This window comes from Amblyraja radiata, chromosome 7, assembly GCF_010909765.2.
Source record: "Amblyraja radiata isolate CabotCenter1 chromosome 7, sAmbRad1.1.pri, whole genome shotgun sequence".
Lineage (NCBI taxonomy): Eukaryota > Metazoa > Chordata > Chondrichthyes > Rajiformes > Rajidae > Amblyraja > Amblyraja radiata.
In genome coordinates, this window is record NC_045962.1 from 10044561 (window position 1) to 10069835 (window position 25275).

The 25275-nt window shown below is 45.7% G+C and overlaps 1 protein-coding gene across 1 annotated transcript in view; it reads right to left on the bottom strand.

Moving 5' to 3' along the window:
* Positions 1-1292: 1292 nt before the first annotated feature.
* The window catches only part of LOC116975026 (TGF-beta receptor type-2-like), a 71343-nt gene continuing 47360 nt past the window's right edge, over positions 1293-25275 (bottom strand). Inside the window, exons 5-7 of the mRNA XM_033023689.1 lie at positions 24429-24570; positions 8251-8378; positions 1293-1959 (exon numbers count right to left, since the gene is read on the bottom strand). Of these exons, the coding sequence (XP_032879580.1) occupies positions 1729-1959; positions 8251-8378; positions 24429-24570 (501 nt within the window). The 3' untranslated portion in view covers positions 1293-1728. The remainder of the gene's footprint in view (positions 1960-8250; positions 8379-24428; positions 24571-25275) is intronic.

The window sequence follows — 25275 nt, forward strand, 5'->3', positions numbered from 1 at the left end:
ATTTGTCTGACACCATCCATGCCATAACACCGTCGAACACCATCAACAAGCCTGGTTTGCAAATTCATTTTGTTAACTCTGGATAATTACGTTAACTGAACCCTGAGTGCTGTCTTTCTGCCAGCAGATTGTGCCCTGCCTGGTTTTCCTCACTGCTGGGCTGTTGTGTTCAAGAGTCAAGTTCACCTTGCTGGTCTGCTGCCTGCATTCTACACTTATGAATCCTAACAACATGCAACCAATTCGTCAATACTTTAATACGTGGAAAATGACTTCCAATAAATATATATTAACTCCAATGGATCCTTTTATAATGATTAGAGTCATAGAGTAATACAGCCCACACCGGCCAACAATGTCCCATCTACCCTAGTCCCACCTGCCTGCGCTTGGTCCACATCCCTCCAAACCGGTCCTGTCCATGTACCTGTCCAACTGTTTCTTAAACAATGGGATAGTCCCAGCCTCAACTACCTCCTCTGGCAGCTTGTTCCATACATCCACCACCCTTTGTGTGAAAAGGTTACCCCTAGGATTCCTATTAAATCCTTTCCCCTTCACCTTGAACCTATGTCTTCTGGCCCTCGATTCCCCTCCTCTGGGTAAAAGACTGTGCATCTACCCGATCTATTCCTCTCATGATTTTGTATACCTCGATAAGATCTCCCCTCATTCTCCTGTGCTCCAAGGAATAGAGACCCAACCTACTCAACCTCTCCCTGTAGCTCACACCCTCTAGTCCTGGCAACATCCTCGTAAATCTTTTCTGAACCCTTTCAAGCCTAACAATATTTTTCCTATAACATGGTGCCCAGAACTGAGCACAATATTCTAAATGCAGTCTCACCAACATCTTATACAACTGCAACATGACCTCCCAACCTCTATACTCAATACTCTGACTGATGAAGGCCAAAGTGCCAAAAGCCTTTTTGACCACCTTATCTACCTGCGACTCGACCTTCATGGAACCATGCACTTGTACTCCTAGATTATGCTTCCTTACATCGTATCTTTGTTACTTGGTATAAATTTAGAGTTATATGGAGTCATGTAATGTTTTGCGGAGAACCAGTTGTGTATGTAATATGATTTAATCTGGAAAGTACATTACATCTCATAATTATATCAAGTCAGGGCTACTTTCATAATTCAGACAGGAAAGATTAGAGACGGCAAAGTCGTATGTGTAGGAAAGAACTGCAGATGCTGGTTTAAATCGAAGATAGACACAAAATGCTGGAGTAACTCAGCGGGACGGGCAGCATCTTTGGAGAGAAGGAATGGGTGACGTTTCGGATCGAGACCCTTCTTCAGTTTGATGTCAGGGGAGTGGGCGGTACAGAGATAAAGTGTAGTCGGAGACAGTAAGAGATTGGAGAAATGGGAAGGGGGAGGGCAAAGTCTTATGACAAATAATCTATAGATCACCAGATGATGATACGCAGCAGTTCAGAGCAGGAACCAAACCTCACGTACTCTTTGAAGATAGACACAAAATGCTGGAGTAACTCAGTGGGACAGGCAGCATCTCTGGAGAGAAGGAGTGGGTCGAGACCCCACGTACTTTTTACCTGGAGTCCCAGGTACTTGATGATCGCATCAGATTAAGTTGTTATTAATGACACCTCATCTTAAGGGGGTTTTGTTCCTGGGACATGCGTGTTTCATTCGTGGTGTTCATTCTCGTCGTTTCTCATGCAGAGAGAGATCAAGGTCCACACTTGATCACACGTCCGTGACCACTTGAATATTTTTAAGTTCAGCCGTGCTCTCGAGAGTTACGGGCTCAGAACCTCCTTCCTTTCTTGCTTCAATGGCTGAGTTGTTATTGAGCCCATCGTCACAGTTCATTTGTGCCATCATGTTGATCCTTTCAGCCACGCAGTGCGCTGTTAATCGTGCTTCCGGATCGTGGTCCCAACAATCAACAATGGTGTCACAGAGGAAATGCATGCCCTGTACATGGAGCAACAAACATAGTTTAACACGTCATATTTTCACCAATAGTTTACATTTGACTTAAATCGGAATATATTTACATTAATTCCAATAACAAACTATCTTGTCTGAAGAAGGGTCTCGACCCGAAACGTCACCCATTCCTTCTCTCCAGAGATGCTGCCTGTCCTGCTGAGTTACTCCAGCCTTTTGTGTCTATCTTCTCTCTTTAATAAACCTGGGTTGCAGATATTCTATTATTTCACCATAAGCAAAAGTAATGAAATATCAATGCATTAACAGACAATTGTTGCTCATGGTTCAATAATGTCACAAATTATTTCCTTCTATATTTTACAGAAATAGCAAATAATTATCATGTAATGAATGGCTGAACAATATTTCTTGAGTTAAATCTATGAACCAGCTGATGTTGTGTTTAAATGTTGTGTTTAAATGCTCCTTACTGATCTGGCGAAATTGAGGCCTCATGGTTCTATAGTTTGGACTCGGAACCCAAGTCCAACTATAGAACCAGAGATGATCAGCTAATAATTTCAAAATGTTTCTACCAGAGCATTTTAGTTATGTCGTCAAACATGACGGGGCAAGAGGGATACAACACACGGTACAACACGTGTACATCATGGTGCAACACGCAGTACAACACACGCACACATGTGTGCATCATGGTATAACACATTTACACCATGGTAAAACAGGTGGTGCATCATAGTACAACTCGTGTATATCATGTACAACACGCAGTACAACGTGGTACATGGGTGGGGGAATGGCCTACTAGCCCGTTACACCTGTTCCCCCGGTCAGTGATATTGGGGGGATCCATGTCACCACCACTAACTACCCTGTTGCAAGACAAAATAATTCATAGGATGCGTGTGGTGCTGCCACGGCCAACACTTGCGGTGGGCAATAAATACCGAACTTGCCAGCAACTCTTTATCCCGTAACTGAATTTAAAATGTATTTTCCCTCAATTGGCCTTGCGGAATTGTGGGTGAATTGTGTCGTGGAATAGCTACATTGTGTCTGGATGTGATATTCCCACAATGGAAATGGGGCAAGGAGTTTTGAAATTTAGATCCACCACCAGTGAAGAAACAGAGATACAGACAGAAGTTTAATTTAGTTTAGTTTAGAGATACAGTGTGGAAACAGGCCCTTCGGTCCACGGAGTCTGCACTGACCAACGCACACTAACACACACTAGGGACAATTAAACACTTATACCAAGCCGATTAACTAACAAAACTGTGGGAGGTGGGAGGAAACCGAAGATCTCGAAGAAAACCCACGCATGTGACGGGGAGAGCGTACAAACATCGTACCCGTAGTCAGGATTGAACCCGGGTCTCCGGCACTGCAAGCGCTGTAAGGCAACAACTCTACCGTTGCGCCACCGTCCCGCCCTAAGTTGGGATAATATGCACCATGAAGGGCAACTTGTGGATGGTGCCGTTTCCATACGGCTGCTTCTTTGGTCCGAGAGTCCCCAAACTGCAGGTCTGTAGAATTCCTGGAACTAGCCTCTGAAGGATTGACATGAGATGGATCAATGGGCAATTGCAGAGGATTACGTGGTTTGATGAAGGAAGCTGTGACGTGAATATTTCTGGCCACTGACCAGTATATGCTCGTGTGTTGACCATCTATTGTTCCATGCAGGTGTGACCAGTATATCATGGAGCATAGGGCATCTGCTGCATGCAGGTGTGACCAGTATATGCTGGAGCATTGGGCATCTGCTACATGCAGGTGTGACCAGTATATGCTGGAGCATTGGGCATCTGTTACATGCAGGTGTGACCAGTATATGCTCGTGCATTGGGCATCTGCTGCATGCAGGCATGAATGACCAGCTTCAGTTTCTGGCCGAAAAGGAGAAAAGGAACAATTTGCAACAAAGCAAATAGTTTACGACATCACCAAAGATGCCCGCACCTGACTTTATTTTGGAGGAAAGATTATTGATGGAGCAACTAAAGATGGCCATGTGTGGATCTTCCTCAGAGTTTCTGTGTCGGGTTGGGTGATTTCTAACAACCTTGGGCTGTTTTGTGCCACAGATGAATTGAGCCCGTGTAGAATTGGACTGTTGGTTCCCACAGACTCTTTTCATCTGTGCCCCTTGGTGCCACAGAGTCAAATAAAATTACCTTGAAGTTACCACTACTGGAGCTCAGCTCCTTTGCCCACATTTGAGTGAGCTGCAGTGAGGTCTGGAGCCCTAACCATTTGGTTAACAATGATCAAACTAACATTTAAGGGGTTTTTTTTCTGAATGTCATTCAATTAAGCTTTTGCCTCCAGTTGTGTTACCAATCTTAACAGGTTTGAAACTGGCAATAGCCTCCTTTGCAACAGGGTAAAGTTCCAAATACAGCACAGCAAACCCAGATATTCAGGCACTGGAGTGATAACTGCAGCTGCTGAAAATGCTGGACACCAGGAAAATGTTGGACACATCCACAGGACAGGAAGGAGGCAGAGTTTCCAGTTGGGCAGTCTCTGTGACGTTGACTTCAATGATTATAATGAGCCATGCCAACTTTCTATACAGATTGCTTATTTTTAGATAGAACAGCAACTTTCTGACGAACCTCCAGCAACCAGAGACATGAAGTTAACACAACAAAACCTTGCTCACACAGAGCATTGTTCTGGACTCGAACTTCAGGCCCTCCGCCTGTTTTCATCAATCCATTGCATTCATGTTAGTTTCATGTTAAAATTGGGAATTAACGTACTTCTGCGACATTTGGTTTCAGGTGTGAAAAGACATCCCCCCTGGACAAACTGATAAACCATCTGATGAATGATCATTGACCGTAAGCATAAATTCTATTTCTCTTTTCCAGATGCTGTCGGACCTGCTCACTGATTTTGTAGTATGTTTTTAAGTTAAATATAGTATCCTGCATATTTTTGGAACACAAAGCGTGGTGGGTGCATGGAACAAGCTTCCAGAGGAGGTAATTGAGGCAGGGACTATCCCAACATTTAAGAAACAGTTAGACGAGTACAAAGACAGGACAGGTTTGGAGGGATATGGACCAAATGCGGGCAGGTGGGACTAGTGTAGCTGGGACATGCAGGCAAGTTGGGCCGAAGGGTCTGTTTCCACGCTGTATCACTCTCTGACTCCATGACTCTATAACAAACTAAAATCCATTGATGTTGATTCAATGCCAGAGCATTGATGAAAAAGGAGTGAAAACATAGATAGAAATTAACACATTTTAAAGGAGCAGCGAAATTATGAATAGCTGCTGACAATTTTTTTTAAAAACAGGTGTATGACAAAGGTAGCTGACTCAACAGCAGGAAACGGCTTTATGGCTCAAAGCATTGTTGGGATCTGAAATGCATGAAGGCAGATTCAATAGCAACATTCAAATGAGAACTGATAATGATTAAAGACAAGAGGAAATTATGGTGCAATGAGGAAAAAGGACACAGAGGGATCAGCAAATGCACAAATGGCCAAAGGCTCTTCTACACTGACTCAGTGATTTTAGAAGCCAGTCAAAGTAAAACATCCCATCAGGAAAGCTGACCGTTAGAAGGTATTCCAGGTTCAGAAGAGGCACTCGTGCTTGTTTTAAGTATTTTAACAAAAATATATCTTTAGACTTCACAGGCAAATATTTGCCTGAAGAAGGGTCCCAACCCAAAACGTCACCTATCTATGTTCTCCAGAGATGCTGCCTGACCCGCTGAGTTACTCCAGCACTTTGCGTCTTGTTTTGTAAACCTGCATCTGCAGCTCCTTGTTGAGGAACATAGAAGAAGCCTCGACTACGCGGAAACCACTTTCGACCATTAGGGGGAGTGTCCAAAACCTCCGGGAACCTCACGGAAACTTTGGGTGGGGCGCAAGGTCACCAGAGGTTTCCGTTCAGGTTTCCTAAGTGGGACAGGGGCATTAGGCTGCGGTTAGATGTTCCTAGCCCATGGGGAGCTGTTGGGCATCCCAATGCAATGGCCTCAATGGAGTTGTCCAGTGTGTTGGTTCTGGATGTCAAAGTCTTGAGTTACATCGATACAACAAGCAACACTCAAAGTCCTGGTCAAGGTTCACTTTGAACGTTCCATTTTGCCTATCACATTGAAGGCAAAGCCGGCATCTTAAAACCTGAAACATTTTGGCTTGTATATTCAAATTTTGTGGGACTCATAATCACAAAACAAGTGTTGAACTACAGGTCCCAAAGATCAGATTTAAATGCAAAGGTGCCACCTCCCACTATCATTTCCCACAGTCACTCCCACCCTCTCTCCCCACCCTCTCTCCCCAACCCTCTCTCCCCACCCTCTCTCCCCACCCTCTCTCCCCACCCTCTCTCCCCACCCTCTCTCCCCACCCTCTCTTCTAGGTTTGCCAACTGTCCCGTATTAGCCGGGACATCCCGTATATTGGGTTAAATTGGTTTGTCCCATACGGGACCGCCCTTGTCCCGTATTTGACTGCTACTACTCGGGTCGAGGGGACTGTCGGGTCAGAGCGCTGCGTCCGGCCCCGCATCACCCGTCCCGACGTAGTGCAGCCCATGGAGTGCAGCAACAGCAGCGTCTCGCCCGTGGCCCCGTCGGTCGGCAGCCCGGCCAGCTGTCCGACCTTCGGACCTTCGCTTACCGCCGACACCACCGCCCCTCCTTCTCATGGCCGATCATCGTTTCATGAGTTGGATGGGGCGCCGGACTTTGTGGCCCGGGCCAAAACTCCTCAGCTGGCCCGCCGGCTGGGCTTTGTGTGCAGTCCAGCACCCGGGCCAACTCATCATTTATCCAGCCACGGCCGAGTTGATCAACGAATTGCCGTCGGGAATTTGTCCCTTATTTTGACCTTTTGTCCCTTATTTGGGAGTGAGAAAGTTGGCAACCCTGCTCTCTCTGCACCCTCTCTCCCCACCCTCAGTTCCCATCAATGTAATCACACAAACATCCCAGTCCAATTTGCCATTGTGCAGAATCTGAATCTGCAGAGTTCCCTACAGAGGAACTTCACAACTCAAGCAGCAGCAGCAGACATTTTAATAATGGAAGGCAGCCTCTGTAGCTGAAATAATAAAGAATTGGTCATGTTGGGATAATCTCCTTTTAAAATCTTCCTGAAAGTAATCATAAGAAAATAATAAATTTCCTGGGGAAAACATATTTCATGAAGTAAGTTTGAAAAGAAAGTACCATGTTTTTAAAAGGAAACATTAAATTACTTCAACAATGTGTATCTTTATGTTGGTAATTTGTTAAAATCAGTTTAGTTTATTGTCACGTGTGTAGCGAGGTACCGAGGTACAGTGAAAAGCTTTTGTTGCGTGCTAACCAGTCAGCAGAAAGGCAATGCATGATTACAATCGAGCCATTTATAGTGTATAGATGGGAACAGTACAGTGTACAGTAAAGGTGGGAATAAGATAATATGTTATTGCCTTCCGTCACAGTGCGTTGTGGTGAATGTTTATGTTAAATTTCATGTAGTTGTGTGTCTTGTTGCTTTTTTGGTATGACTGATGGCAAATCAAATTCCTTGTGTGATTTTACATACTTGGCTAATAAATTAATTACAATTACAATTACAATTAGATACATGATAAGGGAATAATATTCTTCTTCTTGCATATGGCGTGCACAGCCTAAATTTGGAGGACAACTTGTTCTATTTGATTAAGAAGGAACTGCAGATGCTGGAAAATCGAAGGTACACAAAAATGCTGGAGAAACTCAGTGGGTGCAGCATCCATAGATGCTGCTGCACCCGCTGAGTTTCTCCCAACATTTTTGTGTACCTTTGTTCTATTTAATCTTATTTGATTGTGCACACCAGGTTGATTGCATTTATCGAAACAGGGCAGACCATGTGAAGGTTGCAATCTCCCACCCCGGAATAATGTGTAGTGCAAGGTAAAGCCAGCAAAGTCCGATCAAGGATACTCTGAGGGTCACCAAAGAGGTAGATAGTAGTTCAGCACTGCTCTCTGGTTGTGGTAGGATGGTTCAGTTGCCTGATAATATTGGGTCTACAATATTTAATATCATCCTCTTCCTGAAATATGGAAAGATGGTTTCCTTTAAACCTAGGACATAGAACAATAATCCTGATCGTTCAGTACACGTCAAATAGGTAACTGATTTAAAAGGGAGCTTTGTGTGGAGGATAGACACAAAATGCCGGAGTAACTCAGCAGGACAGGCAGCATCTCTGGAGAAAAGGAATGGGTGACGTTTTCGGGTCGAGACCCTTCTTCAGAATCAGCAGTCATTTCATTGCCCCCATCTACCTACTTTATGCAGCTGCCAATGGCTGGGAATCTCAGGCCGTCCCCTGTCACGCAGTACAATGTCTCTCATGCTTTCCACACAGGGATGTTCACGGACCTTCGAGCTGAACGGCGACTCGTAACATTTCACCTCTGTAAGAAAAAGTCAAAAATACATTATAGCAATCTTCAGAGATGAGGAACGGTGCTATAATATAGGTTAAAATTATCGTTGTAAGGCACTGAAAATCAATATCAATCAATATTAATATATTATTAAGGCAGAGATAGATTCTTGATTAGTATGGGTGTCAGGGGTTGTGGGGAGATACGATACGATACAATTTATTTGTCATTTGGACCCCTTGAGGTCCAAACGAAATGTCGTTTCTGCAGCCATACATTACAAACAAATAGACCCAAGACACAACATAATTTACATAAACATCCATCACATTGCTGTGATGGAAGGCCAAAAAAACTTATCTCTCCACTGCACTCTCCCCCCCGATGTCAGTCAAAGTCAAAGCCCCCGGCGGGCGATGGCGATTGTCCCGCGGCCATTAAAGCCACGCCGGGTGATGCAAGGTCGCACACCGGGTTCTTGATGTTAGAGCCCCCGGCGTGCGCTCGCAGAGTCCCGCGGCCATTCCAAGCCGCGGGGGGCGATGATGTAAGGCCCCGCTCCAGGTGCTCTTCAACCCCGCAACTCGGGCGGGAGAAGTCGCCGTTGCGGGAGCCCTGAAAAGCGGTCTCCCTCCAGGGACCCGCGGGCTCCCGTTGCCGCCGTCCGCCAGACCCGCAGTTGCAGCCTCCGAAGCTCCGGAGGTCGGGCCGCAGCAGCGCTCCACCACCGCTCCACCCGCTCTGGACTCGGCCAGCTCCGCGACGGTGAGGTGAGTAGTCGGCACCAGAGCCCCCGGTCTTCCTGTTGGAGGCCGCTCCTCGTTGCAGCCCCAACGACAATGGAGACCCGACAAAGAAAAGGTCGGGTCTCCCGTGCAGGGAGAGATTTAAAAGTTACCCCCTCCCTCCCACCCCACCCCCAACCCCCCACACACATACCCCAACAAAAAATAACAAAAACTACATAAAAACATAGACATAAAATAATAAAAACACAGACGGACTGCAGAGGCCGCTGCTGACGAGAGTCGCGCCGCCCACCGTTTGATACCCAATGACAAATTTTAAAATTGTAAGTTGATATCTCAGCGTACTGTATGAAGAGAAAAATATTCAGCGCAGTGTGTCAGTCTTGTCCCTCCCTCATCTTCACTTTCAACTTACTTTCTGAATCCACCAGGAGGTTCATTTACAATCACGCAAATAAAGCAATGAGTTCCTGCTGAAGGCCCTCACAGATGCCATGGCATTAATACCCCAGCCAAATGACAAGTCTTGGCTCCGCGATGAGTAAAGGCCCTGTCCCACTGTACGAGGTAATTCAAGAGCTCTCCCGAGTTTAAAAAAAAATCAAACTCGTGGTAAGCACGTAGAATGTACGTAGCGGGTACGTCGAAGCTCGGGACGTCTCTTAGCGGCTCGTAACGCTAACGGCAGGTACTCAGGAAACGCGGTACGCTCGTGAAGACTGGTGAAGAATTTTCAACATGTTGAAAAATGTCCACGAGAGCCCCGGGTACCTACGAGTGGCCATTACCGTAATTCTCCGAGTTTGAATCAGGGGAAACTCGGGAGAACTCTTGAATTAGCCCGTACTGTGGGACAGGCCCTTAAGCATTGAACTGAGGATCCCACAGTCCCCTCCCAAGCACTCTTTATACTTTTAATCCATCTGAGCAGACGGCATGGTTTGCAGCGGTAGAGTTGCTGCCTTACAGCGCCAGAGACCCGGGTTTGATCCTGACTCTGGGCGCTGTCTATGTGGAACCCGCTTGTGACCACACGGATTTTTTCCAGGTGCTCCGGTTTCCTCCCACACTTCAATTCGTGCAGGTCTGTATGTTAATTGGCTTCTGTAAATTGTCCCTAGTTTGTAGGATAGATCTAGTGTACAGGTGTTTGGTTTAGATTAATTTAGAGATACAGCATGGAAACAGGCCCTTCGGCCCACCAAGTCTTTGCTGAGCAGTGATCCCCGCACACTAACACTATCCCACACACACTAGGAACAATTTGTAATTATACCAAGCCAATTAACCTACAAACTTGCACGTTTTTGGAATGTGGGAGGAATCTGGAAATCCCATAGAAAGCCCACTCTGGCCATGGGGAGAACAGACAAACTCCATACAGACAGCACCAGTGGTCAGGATCGGACCCGGGTCTCTGGCGCTGTGAGGTAACAACTCTACCACTGTGTCACCGTGCTGCCAACAGGTGATTGTTAATCAGCATGGACTCGGTGGGCCGAAGGGCCTGTTTTACTCTGTATCACTAAATTAAACTAAGCCAGAAGAAACCATTCCTATTGTGAGGGGAAGTTGATGAGTCAGATTTAAGATCATCCATCACAAAATGATTAATGGGAGCGAAAACAGGACATTTCTTTATTTGCCTGATTGTACTTAATATTCCACGATGAGAATCAGAATCGATAAATGCGATTAAGGCAAAATACATGAACATGAAATATAAATACGACCTGGCAGAGAGAAGGGTCATGCACCTGCTCCTTCACATTAAAACACAGCTACAGGGGATAAAGGCTGCTCTCCGCATTCGTAAAGTGTCTGATTTATGCTGCAGAACATACAATATTGCCGAACTGTAACTGAATAGTCATCCGATGTTATATCTCCAACTCTAAAATTGCAAGGTTAGCTCCTCTATTCGTTGAGATCATCCTACTGAACACAAACGAGACATTGGGAGTGAGATTCTCCGAGATCCCACATCTCAGTACTGCATGCACAGTGGTACTCATAGACTGAGAACCCCAACCTTGATGTGAATAAACCTAAGACGGACCATTGCCCATTTCCAGCCGATACAAGGGCATGCGGCCAAACTGATAAAGAGGTGGTTGCTCGACCTAGTGACGTCTCTTCCATGACTCAGTCCACATGTGGGGGCCCAGCTGGACAACACACTGGAAACTCTGAAGGATCGCAAACTGAAAGGCCACCTATCCACGTGTAGAAAGGAACTGCAGATGCTGGTTTAAACTGAAGATAGACACAAAAAGCTGGAGTAACTCGGCGGGACAGGCAGCATCTGTGGGGAGAAGGAATGGGTGACGAGTAGCCTTGGTACCGTGCAGCCGAATAACCAAGTAACCGAATAACCATGGATGGCCACCTTTCAAGAGAGAGTTAGGTAGAGTTCTTAAAGATAGCAGAGTCAAGGGATATGGGGAGAAGGCAGGAACGGGGTACTGATTGTGGATGATCAGCCTTGATCACATTGAATGGTGGTGCTGGCTCGACGGGCCAAATGGCCTACTCCTGCACTTATTGTCTATTGTCTATCCATGTTCCCCAGAGATGCTGCCTGGCCCGCTGAGTTACTCCAGCACTCTGTGTCTTAGTGCAGCAAGCACTCAGTGGGTATCTCAGGGACTGGAGATAGGCAGTAGCCGGATGTTGCCAAGTTTCCTGTATGATTCTGTACTTACAACTTGTGTTACTATGAACTGGAGTCCACTTGCCATACTTCATTTGGGTTGACGACTGGGCCTTGGGCTAATTTCCCCTTTGGATGTTTTGAAAGTAGAATATCAAAATAAAGTACCTCTTAAACACCACTATCATATCTGCCTCCACCACCACTCTAGGCAGTACATTCCAGGCACCAACAACTCTCTATGTAAAAAAAACAGCCCTGCACATCGCATTCAATGGTGTTTAATGGAACGGAGCAATGAAATTCTTACTTGCTGTTGCCTTACAGGACCTTCAGCACAACAACACAACAAATAAGGATGCCATAATCAATAATCTAATCAATTATGAGTAGTACTAGATCACCAGGCCATAAACGTCCAAACCACCTAGTACGTAGTGCAATGTATAAAGTGTATAAACATTCTGAGAGGCATAGACAGGGTGGACAATCAAACCTTTATCGCAGGGTGGAAATGTCCAAGACCAGAGTGCACGGTTTTAAGGGCAATGTTTAATGGAGATGAGCGGGGCAAGTTTTTTTACACAGAGGGTTGTTGGTGCCTGGAACGCACTGCCGGGGGTGGTGGTGGAGGCAGATATAATAGTAGTGTTTAAGAGGCTTTTAGATAGGCCCATGGATATTCGGAGAATTGAGGGATATGTTAGTTTATCGTGGCATCATGTTCCGCACAGATATTGTGGGCTGAATGGCCTGTCCCTGTGCTCTACCCGCGAGCGGAGCACCAAGGCAAAATCCTTGTATGGGTACATACTTGGCCAATAAACTTATTCATTCATTCATTCATTCATTCATTCATTCATTCGTGCAAAGGTAGCTCGGTGCTGATATAGGGCTAAGGTTAGTGTTGTGCAGTGTTCAGAAGCCTGGTGGTGGCTGGGTAGAAGCTGTTCTTGAACGTGGAGGTCACGGTTTTCAGGTTCCTGTGCCTTCTCCCCGATGGAAGCAGCATGCTGGCTGCCTTTTTGAGGCAGCGCCTCCTGTAGATCCCTTGGATGGTGGGGAGGTCATTACCCGTGATGGACCGGGTTGCACACACCACACACACACTCAATTATCCAAGCAGAAGCAGAAACTCGAACAGCTTGGCTTTATCTTGTAACATGCCAACTTCAGCAATATCGGGCGGGTGTATCTCAATCAACCACATTCCAAAAGATGCTCACCTTGGAAACATAATATTTACAGGAAAGTTGGCAGAAACAAAAAAAAATCTACCTGTCAAAATACAAAACAGCCTCCAGACTACCACAGAAATTCCTGATCAGGACAATTGCTTTGAACTGTTCAACCACAGATCAGAGGCTTCATGCCGACTGGATGCCCATGTACTGTACATGATACACCTCTTGGCATCTGGCACATTAACCCTGGCTGTGAGGTTCGCGTGAAGATGAAAGGCGAGAAGCACGCTGTGTCAATGTGGCAACGTGACTAAATAACACAGCGAAAGTCCCACAGGCCCTAAGAACTGTCGCTGCTTCAGATGTGATGCAATTTTCATTAACGTGAATCACATCTCGGGATCACTTTTATCCTGTGTATTTTGTGTCAAGACTGCACTACATCTGCCAAGTATGAATTGATCATTTTCCTGAAATGCTGCACATTCCCCATCGTTATGCTAAAATCTACAGCCACACGCTCCAAGGGAACTAACTGGACGATGGAATTTTACTTTGATCAAGGTTTTAACAAGTGGCCCAACCTACCTTCTTGGATGAATGGTTAGTTGGTGATAGAATGCAAACAAACATTCCTTCTCCCCACCACACCCTCTCAATTATCTTCAACCACAAGCACAGCGCTGGTCATTTCCTCACTTGCTATTTGCGCATTAACTTGTGGGGCTATTTCCTACATTGTGGCAATAAACATCAAAGTATCTTTGTGGTAACCCTTTGGGAAGTCTAGGAAGTGTCATGAAACGACCATATAAATGTTTCACCTCATGTATTTTCCTCATTGTAGCAAGAACTGCTCTGCAAAGGCAGGTAGATGGTGATGTGCTTCATGCTGTGTTGAGGGACAGCGTTGAATTCAGAGTTCTCCATCCTGTACACCTCACCAGGTAGAGATTGAATACTTATTCTGAACACTAGTGGCATTGGTTACATTAAAGGAAATCCCTTCCCTTTCATTCTTTAATAATTTCCCAATAATCACTGTTAATAATAACTGAAATCACAATATGATTGTTTTGCAATATAATGCTTTCTTTTTCTTTCTTTTGCCCCAGAATTGGTTTTGCGTTACAACTAAATTGCTACTTATCAGTGAGAGTGCGAAGTTAGTTGTGAGCGGAGAATGTGAGGTGAGAGTGAGTGTGAAGTTAGTGAGAGATGTGTGTGTGAGAGTGTGAGTGTGAGGCGAGAATTAGTGTGTGGGTGTGAGGGTGTGGATGTGAGTGTGAGACTGAGTGTGAGGTGAGTGTGAGGGTGAGAGTGAGAGTGCATGTGGTGGTGAGGGTGAGAGTGTGAGGGTGTGTGTGAGGCGAGTGTGAGGGTGTGTGTGAGGCGAGTGTGAGGCGAGTGTGAGGGGGTGTGTGAGGTGAGTGTGAGGCGAGTGTGAGGCGAGTGTGAGGGTGTGTGTGAGGCGAGTGTGAGGCGAATGTGAGGGGGTGTGTGAGGTGAGTGTGAGGCGAGTGTGAGGGTGTGTGTGAGGCGAGTGTGAGGCGAGTGTGAGGGTGTGTGTGAGGCGAGTGTGAGGGTGTGTGTGAGGCGAGTGTGAGGGTGAGAGTGTGAGGCGAGAATGAGTGTGTGGGTGTGCGGATGTGAGTGTGAGACTGTGAGTGTGAGGGTATGTGTGAGTGTGGGGTGAGTGTGTGGGTGAGAGTGTGAAGCTGTGTGTGAGGTGAGTGTGAGGGTGAGAGTGAGATGTGAGTGTGAGGGTGTAAGTGTGAGGTTGTGTGTGAGGTGAGAGTGTGAGGTGAGAGTTCAGTGAGAGTGTAAGATTAGAGTGAGGAGGGAGAGTGTGAGATGAGAGTGTGAGGTGAGAGTGAATGTGAGGTTAGAGTGAGAGTGTGAGAGCATATGTGAGGTGAGAATGTGTGTGAGGTGAGAGTGAGTGAGTGAGAGTGTGAGGTGAAGGTGAGAACTGTGTGTGTGTGAGGTGAGAGTGAATGTGAGGTGAGGGAGTGTGAGATGAGTGTGAGGTGAATGTGAGGTGAGAGTGAGAGTGTGAGGCAGGGTTGCCAACATTGGGTGAGAGTTGAGAGTGAAAAATTGCAAGGGAGCGTAGCGACCGAGGGGGGGAGGGTGTGGGAGGGGGGTGTGGGAGTGGGGTGTGTCCCCATCTCACGGTAGGGTGCTTTTTGCATTTTTCAGCTTGAAATTGTGCAATCTGGTGCATACTGTAGCGAGTCTTTTAACTTACACTTGAATGCAACATTTATGCTTTAAATTGGATTAGGTATGGATAAGGTTAGGCTAAATTACATTCCTAATTACATTCCCCAGTAGAGCCAGGCTCTGATCAACAGGTGCAGCACATGAATTACCTTAGAATGTTCATGTATGGAAATCAGATTATAATTCATGCTGGTACACAAAAAAGCTGGAGAAACTCAGCGGGTGCAGCAGCATCTATGGAGCGAAGGAAATAGGCAATGTTTCGGGCCGAAACCCTTCTTCAGACATAATTCATGCTGTTACGCATATATATATATAGAGGAAAAAAACAGAGAAACAAGGCAAGAGTCGGACTACCATCACTGTTCTGCACAAATAAATCAATCAACCTTACCCTTTGACTATCGAAACAAGACAAAAATAATGCCACATATTCAACCGCATATGGTTCAATGAAATTAAGATATATATGTAAAACATATATATGGAAACAGGCCCTTCGGCCCACCAAGTCCACACTGACCAGCAATCTACCATACACCAGTTCCATCCTACATGTCAGGGACAATTTACAGAAGCCAATTAACCTACAAACCTGCACTTCTTTCGGATGTGGCAGAAACCAGAATATCCAGAGAAAACCCATGTGGTATTAGGGAGAATGTACAAATTCTGTACAAACAGCACCCGTAGTCAGGATCAAATCTGGGTCTGTGGTGCTGTAAGGCAGCAACTCTACCGCTGCGCCAACGTGCCACCCCATTATATTATTTTTTCTGTAATATATTTATTATGGAGTCAGGTCAATAAAGATGAAAACATGATTCTGATTTCTGCCCTTAGTTGGATAACACACATCTCCAGTTGTAGTGTTTTATGACTGTTTTATCAACCTCTTCAGTCTGAAGGTCTCGACCAAAACATCACCCATTCTTTCTCTCCAGAGATGCTGTCTGTCCTGCTGAGTTATTCCAGTTTTTAGTGTGTATCTTAAGTTTAAACCAGCATCTGCAGTTCCTTCCTGCACTATTTGTTAAGCGAAACAGGTCCTATTCTCATAATATTATTCACCTCAACTAAGTCTTTTCTTCACCTCCGTTGCTGCAGAGAATACAATCCCAGTTATCAAATCTTCCTTCAAAGTGAAAAAAAAATTCCAGCCCTGCCAACATCTTTATAAATCTCCCCTGGATCCTCTTCAGAGCCATTGCACCCTTTCTACAATGTGTCATAGTCTTACAGCATGGAAACAGGCCCTTCATCCCAACTTGTTCATGCAGATCAAGATGCCCCATCTAAACTAGTCCCATTTATCCACATTTGGCCCATATTCCTATAAACCTTGTGTGTGCCAGTGTGTGTGTGTGAATATGTTAGGTTGTGTGTGAGTGTGAGTGTGAGTGTTTTTTCTTAACCCGCCCCCCTCGGGAATGCGGGCCGGCCCAGTTGCTTTGTGTCCAGCTGGGGGCAGGGGGAAGCAGAGGTAAGGGTCAGTGACCCAGGGGTCGGGCATCGGAGCGGAGCCTTAGCCTGAGATTCATCCCCTGCGGCTCCGGAAGCGGCACCAACGTTCCCACTCACCCGGTCCGCTCCAGGCTCCGGGCCGGGGTTAAAACACCATGGGGTGTGGGCAGAGCGGCTGATGGACACAGAGCCGCTGGAGGTGAGGGTGGGAGGTGTGAGTGTGGGGGGTTGGTGCTGGGACCACCGCGGTGTCTCACCTGTCACACCATCTGCAGGGGAGAAACTAAACTACTTCTTTTCCCCCCAAAAGCGGGTCGGTAGTTTGACAGCCCTGCTTTAAACCAATGCCCTCTAGTTCTTGAATCACATATCCTGGGACAAAGACTATGCATTCACCTTATATATTCCCCTCTTGGTTTTTACTCACCTCTAAAACAATTTTTGCTTTATTTTGAATTTTCAGCACCTGCAGATTTTGGTTCCATGAATGTCAAACGTACTGCAGTTTGCCATTGTAAATAGTGTGCTTAAGAGTCTACAACAATTGCTCGTTCTTTACAGGAATCCCGCCGACAGAAAACTATTCTAATTGGTGAGTGTGGAGGGGATCTAGAAGCCTTGGGTGAATTGAATTGTTCGTGACTTTATTTATTTATTTATACAAATTTGAGGGTGAAAAATTTGTGATCAGCGTGAGAGCGTGAGAATTTCGCGAAATGCGTGAGTCTCACGCTCAATGCTTGAGAGTTGGCAGCCCTATGTGAGGTGAGTGTGAGGGTGTGAGTGTGAGGGTGGGTGTGTGAGAGTTGAGTGAGAGTGTAAGGTTCGAGAGAGGAGTGAGAGTGAGGTATGAGTGTGAGATGAGAGTGTGAGGTGAGAGTGAATGTGAGGATAGTTATGGCCCTGTCCCACTGTACGAGTTCATTCAAGAGTTTGCCCTGATTCGAACTCGGATATTTACGGTAATGGCCGCTCGTAGGTACTCGGGGCTCTCGTGGACATTTTTCAACATGTTGAAAAATCTTCACTAGTCTTCCCGAGCTTATCGCGTTTCCCGGGTACCTGCCGTTAGCGTTACGAGCCGCTAAGAGACGTCCTCGAGCTCCGACGTACCCGCTACGTACATTCTACGTGCTTTAACAATTTTTTTAAAAACTTGGGAGAGGTCTTGAATGAGCTCGTACAGTGGGACAGGGCCATTAGTGTGAGGTTAGAGAGAGAGGGTTAGAGTGGGAGTGTGAGAGCATGTGTGAGGTGAGAGTGGGTGGAGTGAAGAGTGTGAAGCGAGAATGTGAGTGTGTGGGTGTGAGTGTAAGGTTAGTGTGACCACGTTGGGTTCCAGTGAGCATCTGTGAGTGTGAGTGTGAGTGTGAGTGTGAGTGTGAGTGCACTCCATTTACAGACGAGGGATTTGGATCCACTTCCTAAAATAAATCCGACCAGCCATTCCAATCCCCAATATTTGTAACATTCCTAAATACCTATTATATAGGATCACTCCCAACAATGGCCACTGGGGGGAGTGCTGCCGATCCTGCCCTGTAAACAAGGGGAAGCCCTGAAAACATTACTGGGTCAGAACCGAATTGTATAGATACAGGCCCTTCGACTCACCAATCTGCAAGGCCATCGGCCTTGGTCAGGGAACCCTGACTCATTATTGTCGCCACTTCGTGGGAGAGTCCAGAACTAGAGGTCTTAGCCTCAGAATTACAGGACGTTCTTTTAAACAGGAGATGAAGAAAAATCAATTTAGTCAGAGGGTGGTGAATCTGTGGAATTCATTGCCGCAGAAGGCTGTGGAGGCCAAGTCAGTGGATACTTTTAAGGCAGAGGTAGATAAATTCTTGATTAGTACTGGGGAGAAGACAGGAGAATGGGGATTGGAGGGAGGGAGAGATAGATCAGCCATGATTGAACGGGCTTGATGGGCCGAATGGCCTAATTCTACTCCTATTCCTTATGACCCCTGGCCTATAGATTGTGGCCAATTGACAGTGGCCAACGACCCCACAAGCCGGCACATTCTGGGGCGGTGGGTTGGAACGGGAGAAAGTTCAAACCATGCAGACACCACACTGGGTCAGGATCGAACCCGTGTGGCTGGAGATGCGAGGCAGCAGCTCCACCCGCTGCAGCCTTTGCGTTGGATCCATGGCAGAAAGAGAATTCCAACATAACCAGGCAACTTGTCGAAACAGTTTCATTTTAAAAACGGGGAAATTTATGCTCACACCTTCAGGAAGAATCAGTTTAATGAATCGAACTCTCACCTCCATAACTGCCCCCTCCTCCAGCTACTGAGGGAGGGACAGCAACCCTTTATGTTCACCCCCCCCCCCCCCATCCCCCAAATCCTGACAACCATTGCCCCAGGGATCTGGGGAAAAGCAGCAGGCTCTCAATACATTGCAGAATAGACTGTAGCCGCATGCAACTAGAGGCAACATCAACAGGCTATGTTTGCACATTCTGGGACCATTTCTGTGTAGGAAGGAACTGCAGATGCCGGTTTAAACCGAAGATAGATGCAAAAAGCTGGAGTTACTCATAGAAACATAGAAACATAGAAAATGGGTGCAGGAGGAGGCCATTTGGCCCTTCGAGCCAGCGCCGCCATTCATTGTGATCATGGCTGATCGCCCCTTATCAATAACCTGTGCCTGCCTTCTCCCCACACTCAGCGGGACAGGCAGCATCTCTAGAGAGAAGGAGCAGGTGACGTTTCAGGTTGAGACCCTTCTTCAGACTGACAGACTGGGACCCTCTCTGCCAGCATGAGTGGGCAGATTCAGCTGCAAGGCTGGGAGTGGCAGAGCAGTGAGTAGTGAGAAGAAAGGTACCAACCTGAAACATCACCACAGATCCAGCACTTCGCGTTCATCTCTGGGAGCGGCAGAGGCAGCTCTGTCCCTCGGTCACTTTATTAGGTGCAACTTGGTAGGTGCTATGCCACCAGGTTGTTCTAACACAGGATTACCACAATATGTCAGTGATGAGCTACAGAACAGCACATTTAATCGCAAGCTTGGCACAGCTCACAATGCAATGCCGTGCAGCTGGATTCAATAATCAGGAGAGACAAAATGGCATGTAATAACATTGGTATGTGCCAGAATAATATTCATTATAATAATACTTAGATTTAAAATAGTAATAATATTACTTAGCATGTAAAAGGCAAATTTACTATACTTGACTCAATATGAAGATATTTTCAAACATTTGCCTGCCAAGGATCAGGCTGTACCTTACATGAACTGTAAATGTAATGGAACTAATGTAAAATACGTTTTCCAGAGTTCAGCTTTCCCATGAGTTTCATCTTTTAACTCTGGTCAATGTTACAATTCGCAGTGAGAAGTCTATCCACAAAGCACATGCTTTAACTCCCCCTCCTATTCCCACACTGACCTTTCTGTCCAGGGCCTCCTCCATTGTTAGTGAGGCTCAGCACAAGTTGGAGGAACAGCACCTCATATTTCGCTTGGGTAGTTTACACCCCAGCAGTATGAACATTGACTTCTCTAACTTCAAATAGCCCTTGCTTTCCCTCTCTCTCCCAATTCCCAGTTCTCCAATCAGTCTTACTGTCTCCAACTACATTTTCCCCTGATATAGAAACATAGAAACATAGAAAATAGGTGCAGGAGTAGGCCATTCGGCCCTTCGAGCCTGCACCACCATTCAATATGATCATGGCTGATCATCCAACTCAGTATCCTGTACCTGCCTTCTCTCCATACCCCCTGATACCTTTAGCCACAAGGGCCACATCTAACTCCCTCTTAAATATAGCCAATGAACTGGCCTCAACTACCTTCTGTGGCAGAGAATTCCACAGATTCACCACTCTCTGTGTGAAAAATGTTGTTCTCATCTCGGTCCTAAAAGATTTTCCCCTTATCCTTAAACTGTGACCCCTTGTTCTGGACTTCCCCAATATCGGGAACAATCTTCCTGCATCTAGCCTGTCCAACCCCTGAAGAATTTTGTAAGTTTCTATAAGATCGCCCCTCAATCTTCTAAATTTTAGCGAGTACAAGCCGAGTCTATCCAGTCTTTCTTCATATAAAAGTCCTGCCATCCCAGGAATCAGTCTCGTGAACCTTCTCTATACTCCCTCTATGGCAAGAATGTCTTTCCTCAGATTAGGAGACCAAAACTGTACGCAATACTCCAGGTGTGGTCTATCAGTCTGAAGAAGGGTCTTGACCTGAAATGTCACCAATTCCTTCTCTCCAGAGATGCTGCCTGTCCCACGGAGTTACTCCAGCATTTTGTGTCTATCTGCATTGTATGCAAGGTAGCTTTAACATGCACCAGCAAACACAACACTGCATGCAGCAGTTTGGCTGCATTGGACATCCAGCTGGACTTGCCTTTCAATAGATTTATTTTTCATGGGATTACAAATCGTGGAAATATCCAATAGAGATTAAACTTTCGGATTGGATATGTGGCCTACAAATATGGAGCAGTCGGGTGAAAACTGGAAGACATTTAAAAAAAGTTAAAGTCTAAGATAACAAAAATAAATAGGAGAAAGCAGGAATCAAGATAGGACAGAAGTGGTGGGAGGCATTTAGTGTGGGTGGGGTGGGGTGTGTGGGAAGCATACACGTAAGTGTCTGCCCAGATAGAGCCTGTGAGTCAATTGGCCTTTATAACAAGAGGAGTCGCGTATAGGAGCAAAGACGTCCTTCTGCAGTTGTACAGAGCCCTAGTCAGACCACACCTGGAGTATTGTGTGCAGTTCTGGTCCCCTAATTTGAGGAAGGACATTCTTGCTATTGAGGGAGTGCGGCGTAGGTTTACAAGGTTAATTTCCGGGATGGCGGGACTGTCATATGCTGAGAGAATGAAGCAGCTGGGCTTGTACACTCTGGAGTTTAGAAGGATGAGAGGGCATCTTATTGAAACATATAAGATTGTTAAGGGCTTGGACACGCTAGAGGCAGGAAACATGTTCCTGATGTTGGGGGAGTCCAGAACCAGGGGCCACAGTTTAAGAATAAGGAGTAAGCCATTTGGAACGGAGACGATGAAACACTTTTTCTCACAGAGAGTTGTGAGTGTGTGGAATTCTCTGCCTCAGAGGGCGGTGGAGGCAGGTTCTCTGGATGCTTTCAAGAGAGAGCTGGATACGGCTCATAAAGATAGCGGAGTCGGGGGATATGGGGAGAAGGCAGGAACGGGGTACTGATTGGGGATGATCAGCCATGATCACATTGAATGGCGGTGCTGGCTCGAAGGGCCGAATGGCCTACTCCTGCACCTATTGTCTATTATCAAATCCCAGCCAACTACCTGAATGTTTACAAACTATCCACCTCGCTGACGTGTAACACTGCGAAGGAAAGGACATTGTAACCACCAGAGTCAATGAGGGGAAGATCTGCAAGTGGTGGTGAACATGCTTCTGTGTCGGAAGGAACTGCAGATGCCGGTTTACACCGAAGATAGACACAAAATGCTGGAGTAACGCAGCGGGCCAGGCAGCATCTCTGGAGAGAAGGAATGGGTTTAAACATGCTTCTAATTTGCTGATTGAAAAGGAACAAAAAAAAATACAGGGCACACACGAGGGGACGCGAAATAATTTGGACGCAGAATGAAGAGAGAATGGGTGGCACGGGGAATGGGTGGCATGGGGAATGGGTGGCACGGGGAATGGGTGGCATGGGGAATGGGCCACACTGGACCTTGTCTCACGTGTGAGAATGGGCGAGTGGTGGATGTGTCCGTGGACAGTTGTTTGAAAACTGCGAGCATAGTTCAGTAAGTTTCAAGGCAGTCATGGGAAAAAGATAAGCTTGGCCCCAGAGTTAATGTATTCATTTGTGGGGGGGGAGGCTGATTCCAACAATGTACGTCAGGACCTGGCTGAAGTAGATTGCGTGCTACGGCTGGAGAAAAATGCAGCATCTGGTAAGTGGGAGACAAGATAGTGAGGGCTCAGAGATAGTTTGTCCGTGTGTGGGTAGGAAACAAAGATGGTAAGATCAGGGCACTTTGCAGAGATGGTGGACTCAACCCAATCCATCATGGCACAACCCTCCCCACCATCGAGAGCGTCTACATGAGGCACTCGAGAAGGCAGCAACCATCATCAAGGAATCCCCCACCAGGTACAGGAGGTGATCAGCACGAAAAAGACACGTGTTTTGGGAAGTCTAACAAGGTGCAGGACATACACAGTGAATGGCAGGGCTCTAGGGAATGTCGTAGTGCAGAGGGATCTAGGAGTACAGGTTCATACTTCCATGAAAGTGGTGGTTCAGGTTGATAGGATAGTGAAAAAGGCTTTCCGCACATTTGCCTTCATTAGTCAGAGTATTGAGTATAGAAGTTGGGAGGTAATTTCTGGAGAGGAATTTTTGAAATTTTCGCAAAAAAATAATTGGACCCCAATTATTCTAGGAACGTCAGAAGCCTGCTCTGAGCTATCAATATTTCAAAGACATTTCCTCAATTATGGTCTGATAACGGCGAAAAAACGAATACTCGAAGTTTTGGAAACATACATCTGCCCCTACTCTCAAAATGTGGATTACAAACATGTCTGAGACGTTACATCTTGAAAATATGAGACTTGTCTTAGCAGAAAAACCAGAGCATTTTTCGAAGACATGGACACCATTCATTGATTCTTTACAAGGATAGTATGGTGCAACACAATTTTGGAGTTATATATAATTACGGGTTGGGTGATGGGTGGGGAGGGATACGAGGCAGGTATATCATCACCTTTTGTTTTTGTCTTTTTATTACTCTACGTCTTTCTTATTTATTTTACTTAATCACTCTTTGGCTACAATTTGGTAGTCTAGGGGTTCTATCCTTGCACATACCACTTTTTCTCTCACTTGCTTTTTCTCTCTTCTTTTCTCTCAACTTTAGCTAAAAATTAAAATTGAAGCTGTACAATAACTGTATTATGTCATATGCCGTTGCTTATATTTTTGTACACTGCTTCTAATAAATAAAAAAATAAATAAATAAGAAGTTCGGAGGTCATGTTACAGTTATACAAGACATTGGTGAGGTTGCATTTAGTGTATTGTGTTCAGTACTGGTCGCCATGTAACAGGAAGGATGTTGTCCAGCTGGAAAGTGTGCAGGGAAGATTTACGAGGATGTTGCCAGGACTCTACAGGGAGAGGTTGAGAAGGCTAGGACTTTATTCCTTGGAGCGCAGGTTGACTAGAAGTGATCTTGTAGAGGTGTACAAAGTCATGAGACGAATAGAATTGTTTGCCCAGCGTAGGGGAATCGAGAACCAGAGGACAGAGTTTTAAGGTGAGGAAAGATAGAATAGGAGTCTGAGGGGTCACTTTATTTTTGCACAAAGGGTTGTGGGTGTGTGAAATGAGCTGCCAGAGGAGGTAGTTGAGGCAGGTACTATCATAACATTTAACAGACATTTGGACAGGTACATGGATACCATGTGTTTAGAGGATTATGGGCCAAACGCAGGCAGGTGGGACTAGGGTAGATGGGGCATTTTGGTAGGCATGGGCAAGTTGGGCCGAAGGGCCTGTTTCTGTGCTGTATGAATCTATGCTGCTTGAATACTAAAAGACACAAGTGGTTTCAGCATTAAACCATAGCTGTACAACTTGTGACCAAATAAAACAATCTTCATTGTGGATATCGTAGAAACAAAGAACTGCAGATGCTGGTTAATACACAAAAGAACACAAAGTGTCCGACACAATTTCCTCTACCCATCGTTCACAGAGTAGCATTTTCTTTGTTTTATTCCAATATGTACATTTGATAAACGGATTCATCTTACCTCCAATGACCTGGCAGCGAGATGCCATCTCCCACAAGACCAGGGCCATTGAGTAGATGTCCATCTGTTTAAATGACTCAAGATCTTCCAGGTTGACACGAGACTCCAGAACCTCAGGTGCCATGTATCTGGCAGTGCCGACCTGTTCAACACAACAGCACAAGTGCTCCTTAGGCAGTCAGTCACCACGAACAATCAGTACCGTCAGAATGGAACATCAAATAAAAGCCAAATGCAGAATTTTCAATTTAAACTTCTGAAATGACAGTTAAAACTTTAAGCCCAACCCTTCCATGCGCTCATCCCCACCTGTTCCTGAAAGCAAATAATTCCACTCATTTATCTCCCATTTCTAGACTCAAAAAACCAGAGTAACTCAGCGGGTGAGGCAGCATCTCTGGAAAGAAGCAATGGGTGATCTTTTTCGGGTCGAGACCCTTCTTAGGTCTTGACCCGAAATGTCACCCATTCCTCCTATGCAGAGATGCTGCCTGTCCCGCTGAGGCATTTTGTGTCTATCTTCGGATTTACTCAGGCATTTTGTGTCTATCTTCGGTTTAAACCAGCATCTGCAGTTCCTTCCTACCTGGCATTTCTTATCTATTCACTCATTCCTTTATCCCTTCATTTTAATCTGAGCATGAATATAGAAATGAATAAAAATACCTCACAGCTGATGAATTAGTTTATCACAATCAGAAATTATATTGTATAAGCTATCTATTATACTGTACCAGGTTACTTGTCAGATGTTGTTTCCCTTAGACATGGGCTCAATGCATAGAATTCAGCCTTTGCATTGACAAGATTGGCAGAGCCAGCTGTTTGCAAACTGAAGTATCCTGCT